Source organism: Heterocephalus glaber, unplaced genomic scaffold (genome assembly GCF_053883595.1).
Source record: "Heterocephalus glaber isolate CG9 unplaced genomic scaffold, H.glaber_assembly_v1.0 deba00001531, whole genome shotgun sequence".
Classification (NCBI taxonomy): domain Eukaryota; kingdom Metazoa; phylum Chordata; class Mammalia; order Rodentia; family Bathyergidae; genus Heterocephalus; species Heterocephalus glaber.
In genome coordinates, this window is record NW_028258329.1 from 17,500,896 (window position 1) to 17,518,745 (window position 17,850).

The 17,850-nt window shown below is 48.0% G+C and overlaps 1 protein-coding gene across 10 annotated transcripts in view; it reads right to left on the reverse strand.

Annotated features, from left to right (window-relative positions):
• The window catches only part of Ntrk3 (neurotrophic receptor tyrosine kinase 3), a 381,061-nt gene that overhangs the window by 352,765 nt on the left and 10,446 nt on the right, over nt 1-17,850 (reverse strand). Inside the window, exon 1 of one of the 10 annotated variants that reach the window (XM_087188365.1) lies at nt 5,606-6,076. The exons of 8 other annotated variants lie outside the window; for them this stretch is intronic. In XM_087188365.1, coding sequence (XP_087044491.1) covers nt 5,606-5,622 — 17 coding nt within the window. In that variant the 5' untranslated portion in view covers nt 5,623-6,076. Of the gene's footprint in view, nt 1-5,593; nt 6,077-17,850 lie in introns of those variants that run through there. One more of the 10 variants, XM_087188366.1, reaches the window with a different exon arrangement.

The window sequence follows — 17,850 nt, forward strand, 5'->3', positions numbered from 1 at the left end:
AATGGAGCTGGGCTCTGCGGGCAGTTTTGTTCTCCACCTTCCTTCCTTCTTTCCTCAGTTTCACTCAACATCTTGGCTTCAGCCCTCATCTCCAGGCAAGATCTGCAAGCCTTCTGGCCTGATTGTGTCTTTGGGGGACAGAAGGGGGGCTGTTCCGGGGGCTGAGTCCAGGTTCTTCACATGGAGTTACATCCCCAGCCCTCTTTTAATTTTTATTTTGAGACAGTGCCTTGCTAAGCTGCTAAATTGTCCAGGCTGGGCTTGAACTTGCAATCCTCTTGCTTCACGTTCACAGAACGATGGTATTACAGACAAGGGCCACCACGCCCAGCTCAGGCCAGGCTTTTATGCCTAAGGCCAGCTCAGGAATTCCAACTGCTGGCCAGACGTCTGCCAGCGGATTTCCAAACTAAACCTAAATCCAACGTGTGAAAGTAGACTCCCCCTTTCCTTCCCATGTCCACTTGGGGCCTGACCTCCCTCTGCGTGTACCTCACCCCTCTCTCTCCCAGGCACCCCACTGTATACCCAGCATTTAACCTCCTTGCACACTACCAGGCCAAATGTGACCTCTACCATGTCACTTCTCTCTCCACCCTCCTCCTATTTTCAGTGTCCATCCCTCCATCTGGAGATGATTCTGCAACACCCAAAAGGTCCTCCCTCCCCAGCATCCAAGCTGCCAATCCATCCTGGCTGCTGTCCACCCCACTGCCCTGAACCATGGATCTCATCATGCAAGCTGTTGCCTCCATGTCTTCTGCAAGCTTCAGCAGTTGCTCCTCTCTCCGCCTCTTGCCAGCTGGGACACCCCACTTGTGTCTTACTACAGCCCTGCTCCTCCCTGGGGACCCACCGCAGACAACCCCAGCTCCCATCCTCTCCTGTCTTCTTTACGGCCGTCTGCGGGGCCATAGCTGTGGTCCTCAAGGTGACTTCTGAAAAGCTGCACATGCCCAAGAGGAGACAACTGCAGACTAACAAGCCCTCCAGGCCGGGTGGCTCCTCTAGAGGCCCATCCTGCTTCCTCCTCTTGCCTGACTGTAGACAGGAGGCCACTCGCCTGCAGCCCAGGCAGCCAAGTCAGCACCTGAGACACATGCAGAAGTATGGGGATGTCAGGTGCCTCTGGGTGCTTCCTGCCTTCCTGCTCTCCTCAGACTTGCTCCTACCTTCCCCTACTTCTTGTCTGCTGGTTATGGGCCATGATGGTGCAGCCAGCCTGTGCCCATGAGAGAAAATCCATGGCACCAAAAGATATCACTCTGAAGCCCCCATAATCTCATTGTCATCGAAAACTCTTACGTATTAAACCCTGGAGTCACTTTTCAATTACATGCAGCCAAGCACAAGCCTGTTTGTTTACACATGCGATCACAACAGGTGTTTAAAGGCTATTTTTCACCCAAGAAACCGAAGTGAGAAGAAGTCATGTGACTGCCCCAACATCCCACGAGTGGGAGAGCCAAGATGGAATCTGACTAACTCTCTGGCCCAGCCTCTTCTCCATCTGCTTCCCCATTCTACATTCCGATGTTTGTTGAGTGACTAAGTCATCTTCTGTACGACTCTTTTAGAGGAGGGGAAGGTCTGTATCCTTCTCAGGTGGGGTCCCTAATCACTCTCCATCCAAAGGAAGATGCTCTGGCTAGCAGCTAACGCAGTTCTCCCAGGATCCCCCCCAACCCTGTGGCTCATCAGGCTCAGACCTAGGTGCAGCAGGCAGATCCTCAGGAGACACCAGCGGCCCTTCCCTCCCACACCTGCTCACAGTGGTGGTTCACTGGCACCTCCCATCCACACAAAATAAGGCAATCAATGGCACAAATATTTTATCTAGTTTGCTGTACGCTTATTTTCTTCGAGGTGAATGGATCAATGTAGCCCAGAGAGCATGGAGCAGAATTTCTCATTGAACTGACATCAGGAACATTCGCTCCAGCCTGAAAATCTAACAGAGCTACACTGTGGCTGATGCACAGAGCTGGGTGGTGCAGATCGGTCCCACCACTCCCAGGTGCAGTGGACAGGTGTGCAGACAGAGCGAGGCTGGCATCCGTGACTCGGAAGCAATGCTGGCTGGGTGACCTTGGTCATGTAAGTCTAAAAAGTGGAAATAATAATACCCACTTCATTTCAATGTTAATAAATTAAATGAACAAAGCCACTGGGTGGAGAGTACACAGCACAGAGCCTGGCAAATGGCACCAAAGGTGAAGTGATGCTGTTATTACTATTGTCATTATTACTACCATCATCATCGTCTTCATATCGTCATCGTCGCTCTCTATGTACTTCTCCACTGGGGGAGGATGATAGGATGCCTGAATTCTCCAGGATGACTCAAAGTTTGAGTATGGGAACCCGATACTTCATAAGTACACCCTCTCCAGAGCACAAGTTCTCATCTGGCGTTCAGAAAATGTGACCACAGAAGACTGAGGCCTATAGAAAAGATGCTGATCACCCACACACAGGCAAGCAGGTCTTGCCTTCTCTGTGAAATGGAACAATAAGATCCTACCAGGCTTCCACACAGAGAACCAAAAAGCTGTTTTGAAAAGCCATTTGCATGTAGGTTAATAATTATCATTTTAATTTTGCCAATCATATTAATAACCATATGCCAACCAATCTTCTTGCTGCTCTAGCACAGTGTCAATACCTTAGGCCTCTCCTCTTCTCTGGCAGGTCACATGTCCTTCAAGAAGCCCGGAGCAGAGAGGCACATCCTGCCAACAGGGCTGGCAAGGAGAGGGGCCAAGGAGAGGCAGCAGAGAAGCAAGGACCTTATGCAAAAAGACCAAGGTAAACTGTCTTGGGGGCTAATGTCAACGCGTCTCTCACAGAGCAGGCCCATCACATGAGAACCCACCATTGTGAACACCCTGGAGAAGACCGGGCTGGCGGTCATGGCAGAATGAGCCCCCAGAGCACAGCCCCGCCTTGATCTCCTTCCTTAACAAGCCACTCTTACCGGTTCCTCATTTTGGCAGACTCAACCCAGCAGGGACCCTGATCAGACACAAGATGTCTTGCTCCAGGCCATGACCAGCCTGATGGTCTCTCAAGCACCACCAACTCACTGTGTCCCCAACAGAAGTCACCAACTCTCCCTCTAACCTACACCTGCTCAAGACGACACTATACGCCCTCACCCGAGTCCTGGAAATGTCAATCCCCTTAACACCTTGGTCTCTTGCACTCAGCAATGTAATCCTCACTTGAAAGTTTTGGAATATTTTTCCTCTCTGCTCCCCTTATCTTCTGTCTTAGTCACTTTCTCATCACTGGAACAGAATACCCATCACCCACCACCCAAAGGAAGAGAGATTTACTTTTGCTCGTCGTTTCAGTCCATAGTCTGGTGGCTTCTAGGCAGAAACAGCACAGTGGAAGGGTCTGGCAGAGGAAGCTGCTCAATCCATGGCAGCCAGGAAGCAGGGAGAGAAGGGAGGAGCTGAGGACAAGAATGTACTCTTCCAAGTCACGCCCCTAGTGACCCACCTCCCACCAGACTCCACCTCCTAACAGCATTTTCAGTTCCTAAACTCATCAATGGATGAATCCACAGATAAGTATAGCACCCCATGATCCAATCACCTTCCAAGCCTATGAGACTTTGGGGACAATTTAGAACTATAGCACCTCTCAACTGTAACACCCATTCCTGAATTTCTGCAAAGGCCTCCTGCCTTCTTCCCCTTGTATCTCCTCTTCCTCAATCCATGTTACACTAGATTATCTTTCTTAAAATTCAAACTAAAAACAGCTTTTCAGGTACATGTAAACACACACACATACATACACACATACACACAAACACACATACACAAAATGGTCTCATTTCACCTGCACATTGAGTTTAAGCAATTTAGCTCCCTGCACCCAGAAGGAGCAGAAAGGAACAATAACTATTGTTAAGATGCTGGTGCCTCTGCCCTCCCTTCACTGTGCTGTGACCCCCACTCTCTCAGAGCAGCAACTCTTGTGGTGCCCAGGGAGTGTTTGAAGAGTTTCCAGAGGTCTCCTTTTGCTTTATGCACTGACTCTAAAATCAACTTTACCATACAATTTAAAGAAAATCCATCAAAGTGTAGGATTTTTTTCCCAGGATGCTGGGACAATGAGTGATTTCCTTTCCTATTTTCTACTTTTTGCTATTCTGTTTTTCCATTCACAAACATACTCATATTTTCTGAAAACCATTTGAACTTTCTTTCTTAAAAATTGTCCTCCTAAGCCTTCTATACTCCAATCACTCACCCAGAAAAGTACAGAGCATTCAGGGCCCTCCCAGGCCTCACTGGTCCCTTTCTCTACAGTTCAGGAGAACAGGGACCTTGCTCTTCCTTGATCCCAGGGCACTTCCAATGTGTGCTGCCCACTCCCACCTAGAACAGCCTCCCTTCGTCCCCCTGCCTATCTAGTTCCCACCTGTGCATCAACATACGTGGCAACATCACCTCCTTCTTGGGGTTCCCAAACCACCCCCTGACCCCCACTGTGTCCCAGAATGTATCAGCCTCACTTGTCACTTGTCACGCCTACCTTCTCCTGAACAGGTGCAGTTGCCTGATCTGCCCCAGACCCCATTTATTCCTCTGATGTATCCCCTGCAATATCTGGCTTTGTACCGCAGATGCACAAATAATGGAGGAAGTGAAGTATGTTGAATCAGATTGAACCAAATTGGACAGCCTTGGTTTAGGCTGGCTTGGCTTGATTCAATAATTATATTTCTTAAATCAAACTTTTGTTGAATTTGGCAGTCTTAGCGTTCAGCTCACAGGCTCTTGGTCTGTTTCTTGTTGTTTTGTTCAGTTGTCCATTTGGTTTTCTGGCCAGTTGCTCAAGGTCATTTGGGCAACTAGCCCTCTAGCCATTTGGCTTGAAGGAAACTGGCTTCTGACAATTTGGTCTCTCTGTGAAGTGACTTCAGAGGAGTTGCTTTTCTGTAAATCAACCCACAGCAGATGGTGAGCAGTGACCAAAGACACCTGCTGAGGACCAGGGGAAGTTCAATCCCAAGCCCTTCAGGGACACCATGGCTGTCCTGCTCGGTGACAGCTGGGATAGGCCAGAGTCCTTTGCCCCTAAAGAACTGCTTTAGGGGTAGTGTCACTAACCTCAAAGAAATGAGGAGACTCTTGGCCCCACCTACAGCTTCTGTCCTGAACTTGTGGACCCACTCAGGGTCCACACCCACAGCAGCTAGGCAGAAAGGGATGTCCGATGCCCTGGCCCCTGCTCACCCCCAACCCAGAATGAAAGTTTGACTAAAGCTCAGTGTCTTTCCTTTTATAAATCTCTGTCTTTTAATGATGGCTTCAAGGCTGAGGGGAAAAAGGACCATTAAACTCACTGAATAAGTTAATGGGGCAGAGAGAATCTATTTCGGAGCCACCCCAGGCTATTTTCCTCTGGAGCTAAAGCCTGAATAAGCAAAAATAAAAAATTAAAACCAGAGAGCCTATTGCCAATAAATAACCCCCAGTGTAATCTCTCAGCATCCAGGACTTCGTTTGCAGGGATATTGTAATGCAGACTGGTTGCAAAACACCCCCCCACACACACACACACAGAGTTCTACCTGCAGTGGTACCTGGGGGTCTCATTCATCCTCCAGGAGACCCTTCCCTTCCCTGGCTGCTGCTGCTGCTGCTGCTGGACACAACTCAGCAGACTGCTGCGATCCAGTTACTATCCAGCCTGCAGGTCTCTAGACATCGGGGCAGAAGCTGCTCCCACAGAAGTTACCACACAGAAGCTAAGGTGAACAAGCTCATAAGAGCACACTCCAAGGCTCTCCGGTCCCCAAGCTGTAGAGATGCCCGCAAGGTCTTCTCAGTTGTCACCAGCCCTCTTAATTCACCCTTGGTCCTACTATTCTGAAACTGCAAAACTCTCCCCTGTTTGCACTCAGCGAACATAGCCGCTTGGTTTCTTTTGCCTGGACAGCTCCACCTCCTTAGAAGTGGCTCCCTGCCTACCCCTCCCCCTGCTTCTCCTCCCTGCTTAGTCCTGGAAGAACCAAACTCCACAGCTTCCCCAGAATAAAGCCAGAAACCTGACTCTCTCGGGCAGGGAAAACACAAATAATTAAATAAGCCCGAACTCCTGACGGTAAATGTTGAGTCCCACTAGACACACGTTGTTTACTCTTTAATATTTAAACATGTTAATTAAATCTCTGAATAAACAAATATATTTTAGCAAGTAGCATTCCTGAGCTGGAGCTCTGTCACCTGGACCCTAGGAGGCTTCCAGAGGGGCCAAGCCTCCTTCGCTGGCCGCAGATGTGTTAGCAAACCAGGTGGAAAATCATGGCTCAGCTGGTCACCACCTGAGCCCAGCCACACCTGCCCTTCTTGGGACCCCAGGCCACCTGAACAACCTTGACTTCTAAAAATTTCCCACAGCTTACTAGCCCCAGCAGGGACTCCATTCATTCATTCATTCATTCATCCTGTCAGCCAGCAGTTACTCAGCCAAGCATATGCTAAACACTGGAGAGGCAAAGATAAATAGCACAATAATCTCACTACTCAGATTGCTCACAACTACTTTTACAAGGGAGGGGGATTTAGCTCAGTGGTTTCACCACCTGCTGCGCAAGCACAAGGACCCGAGTTCGATCCCGGTACCAAAAAAAAAAGTTCCAAGCAACCACTTTTACAAATCCAAATTCCTTGGACTTTGTATGATCTGTCCACTTCCCACTTCTCCAGCCAGAATATGAACTTCCCCTAAAGGTGTCTCTCTCCTCTCTCTCCCTCCCTCCCACCCCCATCCCTTTCTCCCTCTGGCTTTCTCTTTCTCTTTCTCTTTCTCTTTTTTTTGGCAGTGCTGGGGATCCAACTCAGGGCCCAGCACAAGGTAGGCAAGTTCTCTGCCACTAAGCTACATTCCTAATCCATTTTTTTAGACAGGTTCTCTCTAAATTGTTCAGCCAGGAGTTGCACTTGTGATCTTCTGCCTCAGCTTCCTGAGTAGATGGGAAACCTGAAAGGTTCTGTCATTTCTGGAGCTCTCTTCATGCTCTTTCCTCTACCTAAAATACCCTACGTAATGTCTGAACTCTTCCCCTGGCTAATGCCTACTCATCCTTCAGGTTTCCCGTCGGTCATCACTTCCCCTGGGAACTGCTCCCAGGCCCCAGTTGAAAGAGGGGTTGAAAGACTCTCCCAAGGAATCTCAAACACCCTTGCCCTTTTTTTTCTCTATCACTTATGTTGAACCCATCATTTAGATATAAGTCAAACCATCTCTTGCTTAAAAGGAAAAAGCCCAACTGGATGTGGTAGTACACATTTGTAATCCTGGTATTCTGGGAGGCTGAGGCAGAAGGATTACAAGTTCAAGAGCAGCCTGGACAATTTAGTGAGACCCTGTCAAGAAAGAAAGAAAGAAAGAAAGAAAGAAAGAAAGAAAGAAAGAAAGAAAGAAAGAAAGACAAAAAGAAAGAAAGAAAAAAAGAAAGAAGAAAGAGAGGGGGGAGGAAAGGAAAGGAAAGGAGAAAGATGTAGCTCAGTGCAAAGCCTGTGGGTTTAATTCCCAGTATAGTAAACTAAATATGAAATAAATAAATAAATAAATAAAGGAAAAAACCCTCTAGGGACTTCCAATTTCACTAGGATTAAAATCCAAACCCTTTCCCTCAGGATACCCAGCTAAATCATTTCAGAAAGGAAACAGGAAGGAGACTTAGCCCAAGGGAGTTATCTGCCATTCCTCTGTCTAACCCACTAGGGACACCCAGGTCCCCAGGAAGAGGCAGCACAGCTGGGATGGATGGAGAACTCTAAGAAAACAGTCCTGCCCAGGAACCCAGCCCTGCCAAATAGCACCCGCCTGGCCCTGGCTTCCACAGTGTCAGTGAGAAACCAGGGCTCTGAGAACTCCTGGATTGTCTTGGGCTGGGAACATAGACGGTGCCCCTTCCATGCCTGGGAATTGAGTCAGACAGGATCCCAGCCCTGCCACCTGCAAGCTGGGGGACCTGGAGCAAGGGATGCCCCCTCTCTGCTCCTCGATGATTTGCTCATCTGCAAGACAAAGACTCAGTAGGCCCTGGGTTCAGGAGTCCTGAATGTCCTCTCCTATGTCAGATAAACTGCAAGCAGTCCTAGTGTGTCACCAGGTCCAGCCACTTTGGAACAGGTCCAGCACTGTCTCAGAAAGTTACACATAAATTCATCATACATCCCAGAAATTCCACTTCTGGGAATGACCCAAGAGAAACAAAAGCATACGTTCACAGAAAGACTTGTACAAGAATGCTCATAGCAGATTTATCCGTAATAGTCCCAAACTGGAATCAGCCCATGGTTCCAAAAACAGGAGAGAGAAACCCAGGTTAGCCAGCCAAGGAAATACTCCTTAGCAGTAAAACGGAACCAAATACTAGTGTGTGCAACAACATGGGTGAATGTCAAAGCCATTTTTGCTAAAGACATATAATGTTCCATCTACATGAAGCTGTAGGACAGGTAAAATGAACCTGTTGTTGAAAAAATCAAAACAGTGATTACGTCTAGGGAGCCGGCAGCAGAGATAGCATTAGGAGGGACCTAGAGGAGCTTTCCCAAGGACGGTGATGTTCTGGACCTACCTGCATGGGTTTGAGTTCCACAGATGTGGGCAGTTGTCAAAGCTCAGTGAATGGGGGCACTTAAGATCTATGTATTGCACTGAGTATAAATATTATCTCAAATGAAAACAAAAATTGAATTCTAGTTCAATGACATCCATACTGAGGTGTTTAGGGAAAATGTGTAAACTATCTACTGTGAAACAGCACATCAGAAAAACAGGATGAGCTACTGACCGGATAAGGGATGATGGATGGATGGACTATGTAGTAAAGAAGTCTAGTAAAACAGTAATTATAGAATCTGTGCAGTGGTTATACGGGTGTTCACTGCAAAATGTTCAACTCTTCTGTATGTTTTTTAAATTTTGTAATAAAATAATGGGATGGGGAAATCCTAATTCATAACCCTTTGTTTGTAGCCCATTATTTTGGGTCAGTCTTCCTCACTGTTAGCCTAAATCCCACAGCCTGCAAATCCAGCCTGTGGTCACAGTGAGAGGTAGAGATGCCCCCATGTGGTGGCTGACACAGGCAAGGTACTCATGCCAGCTTTGAAATAACTGAGCAAGAGAGACGGAAAACAGTGCATTGATTTACATATTGTCACCTGTGACCTTCATGGAAGTCACTCAGAAAGCTGTCCCCAGCCCTTCCCAGACACTGCGCTTACTTCTGTGTGTCCTTCCCTCCGTTTATCCATCGTTACTCCTACAGATGTGTAGCCTCTTCCACAGACCCCTTGCTCACACGGCCACACAAGAAGACACTTGGGGCACTAGCAGCAAGAAGCACCCCCCACCCACCCAAAATGAAGCAGACTTGGCTTGGATGAATACCTGCAGCATTCTGCCCTCAGAAAACCTAAGAGATACTCCTAATGTCAGCAGACATGCAGATTTTTTAAAATGTATGATCATTATGGGCTGAATTGTGCCCCCTTCAAATTCATGCACTGAAGTCCTGACCTCCTATAATACCTCCACAGGTGACTCTATTTGGAGAGAGGGTCTTTGAAGAGGTAATTAAATTAAAATGAGGTCATTAGGGTGGGCTCCACTCCAACATGACTGATGTTTTTATGAGAAGAGGAAATTAGGACACAGACACACACAGAGGAGACAGTGTAAAAGCGTGGTAGGAAGATGGCCATTGTCACAACCCTAGAAAGAGGTCTCAGAAGAAACCAATCCTGCTGACACTTTGGTCTGGACTTCCAGCCTCCGGTACTGAAAAAAAACACACTTCTCTTGTCTAAGCCATCCACACTGTGGAGCTTTGTTATGGCAGCCCCAACCAACAAACACAATGATTTTAATATTGTTTTTATTTTAAATTATAAATCTCATGGGTATAATAATATTTTTATTACTGAGGGCTTCTAAAGTTTTAATAAAGAAAAAAAATAAAGGATTACAGGTTGAGTCCTTTATTTACTCATCACTTGGAATTAATATATATTACTGTTTTGTCCCAAGCTGGGATCTTTAAAAAAGAGAAGGAAAACATTACAGATAAAATGACAACCTTGTATGTGCCCCTTTATCTCCTCTTCTTTTCTCCCTAGAGACCAGGGCTATCCTGAAATTGGTTTGTATGCCGTTCAGGACTTTATCTTCTTACTACATAACCATGTCCATAGACATTAACACCACATTGGTTATTGTGTTTTTTAACTTACATACGTGGCATGGCATTCCGCAAATGGTTTTAGTTGTGGTCAGGATTACATTTTCAAAACACAGCCATGTTACTACAAGACAGTTTTTATTGTAGCTGCTATACAGGATTCTATCATTTCAATATGCCACAACTCCTCTCTTGCTTCAAATGTCTCCTGATGACATTTAAGATTGTTTCTAATTGTTTTGCTTTTGCACAACAGACACAGGATCACAAGTTCTACACTCAGCCCGAATCCATCTGAATCCTAATTGCTGCATACATCTGTGGCCTGAGACAGGCTCTTGCATCGTTCAGCCTCTATTTTGGCAGCTGTAAAATGACAGCAGTTCTCTATTCCGGGGCCTGTTGGGTAGATTAAGTGAGCTCCTATATAAACTGCTAGGATCACTGAAGCACTCAACAAACAGCAGTTGCTTTTCCTATGTGCTCCAGGGACTGCAGAGGGAGAAAACAATCCACAAACAGGGTCTGAACTACAAAGTGTCTCAAAGGTAGGACTGGAGTGACAGGTGGAGTGCAAGTGAGAAGAATGAAGGCCACTGTCATTGGTGCAGTGACAGGAGAAGCAGTGTGGCCAAAAGAAATGCTCTGGGCTATTGTGTTTCATTTTTGCGGTACTGGGGATTTAACCCAGGGCTTTCGTTTTGGGCTACCTCTCCAGCCCTTTATTTTAATTTTTTATTTCGATGCAGGGTCTCATGAAGTTGGTCAGTTGCTCAGGCTGGGCTTGAACTTAAGATCTTCCTGCCTCAGCCTGCCAGAGAGCTGGGATAACAGGTTTCCACCACCATGCCCAGCTCCTTGGGAACATTTAGGGAATGAACAGAAGAGTGGGTTGTTTGGGGCAGAGGATTCCCACGGGTGGATAATGGGAGGCCAGACTCCAGAGAGATGTAGCCCGATTGTGAAAGGCTCTGAATGCAGAGAGAAGTCTGACTTTACCATGGGGCACTCCGGAGCCAACTAAGCTCCTGAGCAGCAATTACAGAATCACTTTCACCACCTTCCAATTCATTTTTAAAGATCAACTTGAGTCTAGAAGGGCATTCTGTAAAGCATAATGGTGTTTTCATTGCTCAACTACTCAACTATATCAGACTATGTAGGTCCAACCAGGTTCACAATAAGTCCAGCCCTGGGTGGAAAGATGAGTATGCAGCCAAAGTCAAGGCGGACCCAGGCACCACATCTGGGGTGCGAGAAGAAAGGGGAGAGGGATCAGAAAAAGAACCCAGGACCAGGACAAGCCCTCTCTGCATGTGCTGTAGTGTGTGTTTGTGTTCTTTGAGAATGGGAGCATTCTGATTTTATGAATTTTGTCCATAAAAATCTTGGGCAGAATATCACACTGCCTCTGATCTCACTTCAGGGGCTACAGCTTGTAAGCCATGCATGCACCTGTGTGTGTACATCAGCTTCTGCAACACCAAAATGCAAATGCTCAGGACTGCAGCTAATGGTTGGAATCAGAGGTGCTCGGGGAAGGGAGCACCAGCAGTCTGTGCTTTAGCAAGCCCTCAGAGCATGTATTCAGAGGTGGGGCCTTTGGAAGGTGATTGGATCACAGGGGTGCTATACTATCCGTGGATTAATCCACTGGTAAGTTCATGGTTGAATGTGCTCAAAAGAAGGAGAGATAGTTGGAGGTGGATCACTGGGGGCATGACCTGGAAGGGTGTGTTCTTGTCCCTGACTCCTCTCTTCTCTCTCTGCTTTCTGGCTGCCATGAGGTGAACAGATTTCCTCTAGCAGGCCTTCTGTCATGATGTGCCAGCCTTGGACCCAGCCCACTGGGGAATGAATCCCCTGAAACATGAACTCTTCCTTTAAGTTGTAGGTGGCAGGTACTGTGTCCCAGCTATGGGAACACTGACTAAAATACTTCTACACACCCCTGAAACAGGACCCCTCTTACAGGTGCACAGAGCAGAGCCACGTCTCTACCCCTGCAGACTATGTGCCTGTAGATACTCCTCCTCAGCCCATCACCAACCACCGTAATAGAACCGTAATCTCAAAGATCACCAAGTTCAGCCTCCTGACTTCACATATAAGGGAACTGAGGCCAAGAGAGAGTGAAGGCATTGCCTGGACTGACCCAGTGCATTGGTGGCAGCAGCAGAGAAGCCAGCCCCAAAATGCGCTCACTCAGCAGACACCCAATGGGAATGGGGTTGAATATACCTGTTCCCAGGAAATTCAGGAATCCTGAACTCTGCTGAGTCCCAAGGGTTCCTTCTCCCCGATGCACCTTGCTAGTACTCAAGTTGAAAACCAGAGCAGCAGGCATTGTGTCCTGCTGGCTGAGGGTGCCTGTGTGCCATGGCAGGAAGGCTGGGCCCAGAACAGAAGGCAAATGGGGGCTGGCAAGAAACGAGAGATCTCTGCAATCCAGGGCATGACCTGTTGAGTTCAAACTGCATCTCTGCCACTTACCAGCCGAATGACCTATGACAAGACACTTAGACACTCTGTGCCTCAATTTCCAGTTTCATACAGTGAGGATGATCAGATTGAGCATCTCTAATCTAAAAACTCAAAGTGTAAAATACACCAAAATCTGGAAACTTTTTGAGCCACGAGTGGAAAATCTCATGTCATGAAATCTTTGTTTATTAAATTATTTATTTATAATTGTTATATTGTAATTGTTTATTATTATTTAAAATATTGTATAAACTTATCTTCAGGCTCTGTGTATTAAGTGTATATGAAACATAAATAAATTTCATAGTTAGACACGGGTCCCATCCCCAAGATATCTCATTATGTATATGCAAATGTTCCAAAACCCAAAATCAATGCAAAATCCAAAACACTTCTGGTCTCAACCACTTCAGACAAGGGAGTCTCGATTTGTAATAGAATCTGTCTCATCAGGCTGTGCTGAGATTAAGACAGACATGCCCTAGAACAACACCTGGAACATGGCCACCACAGAGCCTTCCCTCTCCCTGGGACGAGTTCAAGTTTCTCTAGAAAATCCCTCCCAGAGGCTGCTCTACGGAGAACAGAGCCCAAAGCCCAGAGAAGTATGGAGAGCACTGGGAACAATGTCCCCAACACCTGGGCAGGGCTGTGTGCACCTTCACCAGGCCAGGAGGGTGCTGTGCAGCTGTGGGATAAGGCAAGGAGTCTCTTCTGGTCTACAGGTCCATACTCACCTTACCCTCTGCTAAAGGCTGGGACAGAGTGGAAGCAGACCCAGTGCCTGCCTCTAGGGGCACACAGCAAGTCAGAAAATAAAACATGTGCAAGCCCAGGACCACCCAGGGCACAGAGGCAAGGCCTCAGGGAGCTTTGGATGGACTCAGATGCTGACCATGCCACCATCTCTGTCCAGGGATCCCACCTGGCCAGGTAAGGACAGGCACAGTAGACAGTGATGGGGTGAAGACTATAGGCAAGAGCTTCCCTGAATCCACAACAGACAAGGGATGGCAGGAGAGTCAGCAGTTACCTGGTGGGAGTCACCCACTGGTCACCAGGGCTGGGGGAGGAGAACCAGGGAAGAGGGACCAGTCAGTTCCATGGAGAGAGGGGCTGTGCCAGGAAAAGGAATCCAGGGTGAGTAAGGGAAGTGTAAGGTCACTCTTCCTGTCACTCTTGCTCCCCCAAACCCAAGGCCCTTTTGTGAGCTGAAAAGGGGGGGTGGGGACTGGTCAGGGCTGTCTAGGGGTGGGGTCACAGGGCAGGCTGGGCAGAGAGTCAGCTGGGTGCTGAAGAGGGAGCTGGAGGCTTAATCTTCAATACCATGGATAACCATTCTCTTCCTCCAACCTCTGCCTCACCCACCCAGGATCACCTCCACCTAGCACATGGGGGAAAAGTCTGGCTCCTCCCAAAAACCCCCTTGATGGAATCTTCTCCCAGAATCTGGCCCTGTCCCCAGGGGCATGGTTCAGATGCAAAAGTGATGGACCCAGAGGATCATTGCTTGGCCTCACATATCCTGGGACAGCAGGGACAATGCACACCTCATCTGTCCTGTGCACTGCTGTTTTCCTCAAACCTGGCTGACCCATCTGAGCCCACTCTGAATAAACAATCAATGAGCAAAGAGGTGCCCAGCAGAGCCCCTGCCATGAACATGCTCTTCCCTGGCTCCCTTCCCTCCATGTTTCATTTTCCCTCCTTCCAGGCCAACTTCCCAGCACCCACTTGCCCCCAAATCTTTGTCTCACACAGGCAGAGTGACAGGAGAAGAAATGGAACAGGTCTCCCTTGCCTTCTGGTATGTTGCATCCCTTAAAATTCTCCAGGGCCTCTATGAGCAAGGGCAAGACCAGTGCACCAACTCAGCAACCTTGGGGCACAGCCGGGACATCTCATCCCACTACCACCAAAATACGAAGGACCTGACAGCAGGTACATCTGGGATGTTTAAATCTCCATTTAGGAAAATTTCACCCTTTCACCTTAGGGAAGCCACATTTCATACAGACACATATTTCTTCAAACTGTACATTAGATCCATTTTCTAAAACTCTGCCCTTGCCTCTCTGGAGATTGTTCTGTGAGCTGTAGATCATTTTCCTCTAATATCTGGCTCCACTCAGTCAACTCTAAACTCCAAGGGTGCAGGATTTTGGTCTTTTACTTCCTCGATATTGTATGCCAGGGCTTAATACTAGGCTGGGTACATGGCTGGTACCAGCTGCTCGAGTGGAAGGGGGTGGACGCCGTCCCCTCTGGGCCCTGCAGAAGAAGAAGCCAGGCTGGCCTCCTAGCAATCTTCCCACCCTTCCCAACAGTCCACAGGCGAGGATGGCCTTGGCAGGCAGCAAGGCCTGTGGCCAGACACCTGGTCACCCCACAGCCTTGGTACAGCTGCGGCTTGGTGTTCACAGTGGGCCAAGTGAGCTGCCAGCTCCAGGCCCCATCAGATCTCTGTTATGCACTTTGAAGACAGGCCATGAAAAAAATGGCATAAGAGGCCTCCCCTCCAACATCTGTCTCAGGGACAGGAGCCAGAAGCTCCCATAGGACACCGCACCTGCCATGGAGGGGGGCTGCAGCCATGAGCCATAGGCTCCTGAAATCAGGCACTTCTTCCCATCTTTTCTTCACTGCCAGGGGCTTCAAGGGGCCCAGTTCCTCTTCCAGGGCTGTCCTTCCTGGTGCCTCCAAAACAAGGTTTCTGCCAGGGGAATAACTCCGCACCCCTCCTCCATATCCAGTCCCCGCCCCTTCCTCATGTTACTTCCCACTCCGTGTCTTATCACCACATTTGTTAAAATGACTGCCACTTACGAGGTGGCAGGGAGTCAGAAACACAATCTGGAGCAAAGCTGATATTAAGTAACTTCCTGAGCCTGGCACATCTGCCAATCCTCCCTCTTGAGTCTCAGGTGCATAAATGAGGAGATGTCACAGGATGAGGAGACAGAAACACCCCACTTTCAGCCTCAGTGCTACCCCTCTCCTGGGAGAAGGCCCCTCCCTCCTTCAGGCTGGACATTCCTCACCAGCAAAGGCTGAAACTTAGCAGTCATCACCACCCTGCTTCTCACTTGACCCTATACACATATGCGCCCACCAAACAAAGGGTGTACAGTGATGTCTGGAAGACACCCAAGTTCAATCAGCCCAGCCCCGTGTTTTCCAGATAAATATCCTGAGACCTGGAGATCTCAAGTCTCCTGGCCAAGGCCAACAAGATCTATTTTATTAATGCATCTCAAAAAGAGAAATTCTCTAGGAAACACTGGGAAGGGGTCTGAGTTTTAGATGCCAGGGTTGCTTGGCTGCAATAAAGTAAAGTCAGTCATTTGCATGTGTGTTTTTTTATCTGTGACCTCATCCTATGGGTCCAGGCAAGAGATATCCCAACAGCTATCGCCACACTAACATAATGACCTTAGAGAATCACTGATAGATAGCAACTAGCAATTAAAGAGGAAGAATGCTGCTGATGGATCCTCGGATTCAGCCTCATCCCACCCCATCAATACCCAACAGTTCTCCAACCATCTCCAACACCAGCATCTTACAAGGTCAGAAGACACCTGCTGTTCTCCATTCCAGCCACTGAGTGTCACTGCTGCCCCCTGGTTAATTGTAACCCTACAGCATTCCAGGGGGCAGAGAGCAGGCTCTTAAAAGACCCCATCCAGCCAACAGGATCCCATACACATCTCCTGAGGGGCAGCCTAAGTTCATCCTTTTTTTTTTCCCCAGAAAGAGGCAAATGACCAATCGCTGAGAATCTACCATGTTCCAAACACTTTCTGCACATCACAGTATTCAATTCCTGTGGTCACATCTCCCAGCAACTCCCAATAACCCCTTACTTTGCAGGTGAAGAAAATGAGATCCAGAGAAATTAACATATTCATCATTTGAAAAAACAAGCAAGGAAAGAGGGCAAGGACTGGAATCTGAATCTGGCACCAAATTCCATGACCTTTTCATTACCTCCCTTGAGATCTCAGTCTTAGTGCTATGAGCTGCAGTTAAATCAAATTAGTTGGCCATAACTTCAGAGTTGCCAGCATCTGGAAGGAAACCATGCACAGTACAGACTTTCATCCACCACATATTCACAGGAAGCAACTGGCCATGGCTGTCCCTGCAGAAATCATGGTCTAGTGCCCTCTTGTGGCTTAAAATGGAACTGGAATGATTGTGCAGTTGAGGCTCTTCAGGGTAGATTGGAGGCATTTTTAGGTCACCCAGATTTCACTGGATTCCCAAATTCTCTCTGTCTGGCCTGCTCCTGGAGCTCCATCTGTGGCTGACAAGTTTACTCAATTGCAATAGCCAAACGGGGATCAGCTAGGGAATGGGAGGTGATGGAAGGGAAGAATAGTAGTGAGACCATGTGGGATTGCATCAACAGGAGGGTATTTCACATGATCCTAGACAGAGACTCCTCTGGCTCGGTATTAGGGAAGGAAGGCAGCAAAAAGGCTTTTCCCAGGACACTCTGACACTTGATATCCCAAATGGGCCCCTTGTCAGTGGGAAGCGTAACAATCTCCCTACCCTTGTGCCTTAGACGCTGTCCCCTTTTTTCCAAACATGCACCATCATGGCTCTCTTGTTTCCTCCCTCAGTGCCATCCAAGTGCTAGTTCCCCTTGTCGCTTTATCTAGTTCCACTCTCCAAGGGCCACGACATGTCAACACCCCCTCCCTGATTGTTTCCCACTGTGCCATTAGCTATGTGGCCTGTGTGTACCCACCCCATGCCAGGCACTTACTGTCATCTCATTAAACCCTCACCACTTCTCTGTGAAGATGGATGTAACAGCCTGATTTTCCAGATGAGGAAATAAGGCTCAGAGACATTAAGTAACTTGCTGAAGGCCACAGAGGGCCAAGGCCAGGAAAGTATCTGCTAAAGAGGTCTCTACTCTTCCTGCAGTGGCGCAGAGCTGCCTCCTGGGCAAGGAACCACCGAAAAGGGGAACTGACCTAACTGAACACCTAGGTTCAGAAGATGAATCTGTTAGTGTAGGAAAAGTGGGCTGGAAGAAGAATCTGGGAACAGGAAGAACAGATGAAGTCCAAGAAAAGTATCTGTGCTCAAGGGGCTGAGGCTCTGGAATGTTCGATGGGAATCGGGCA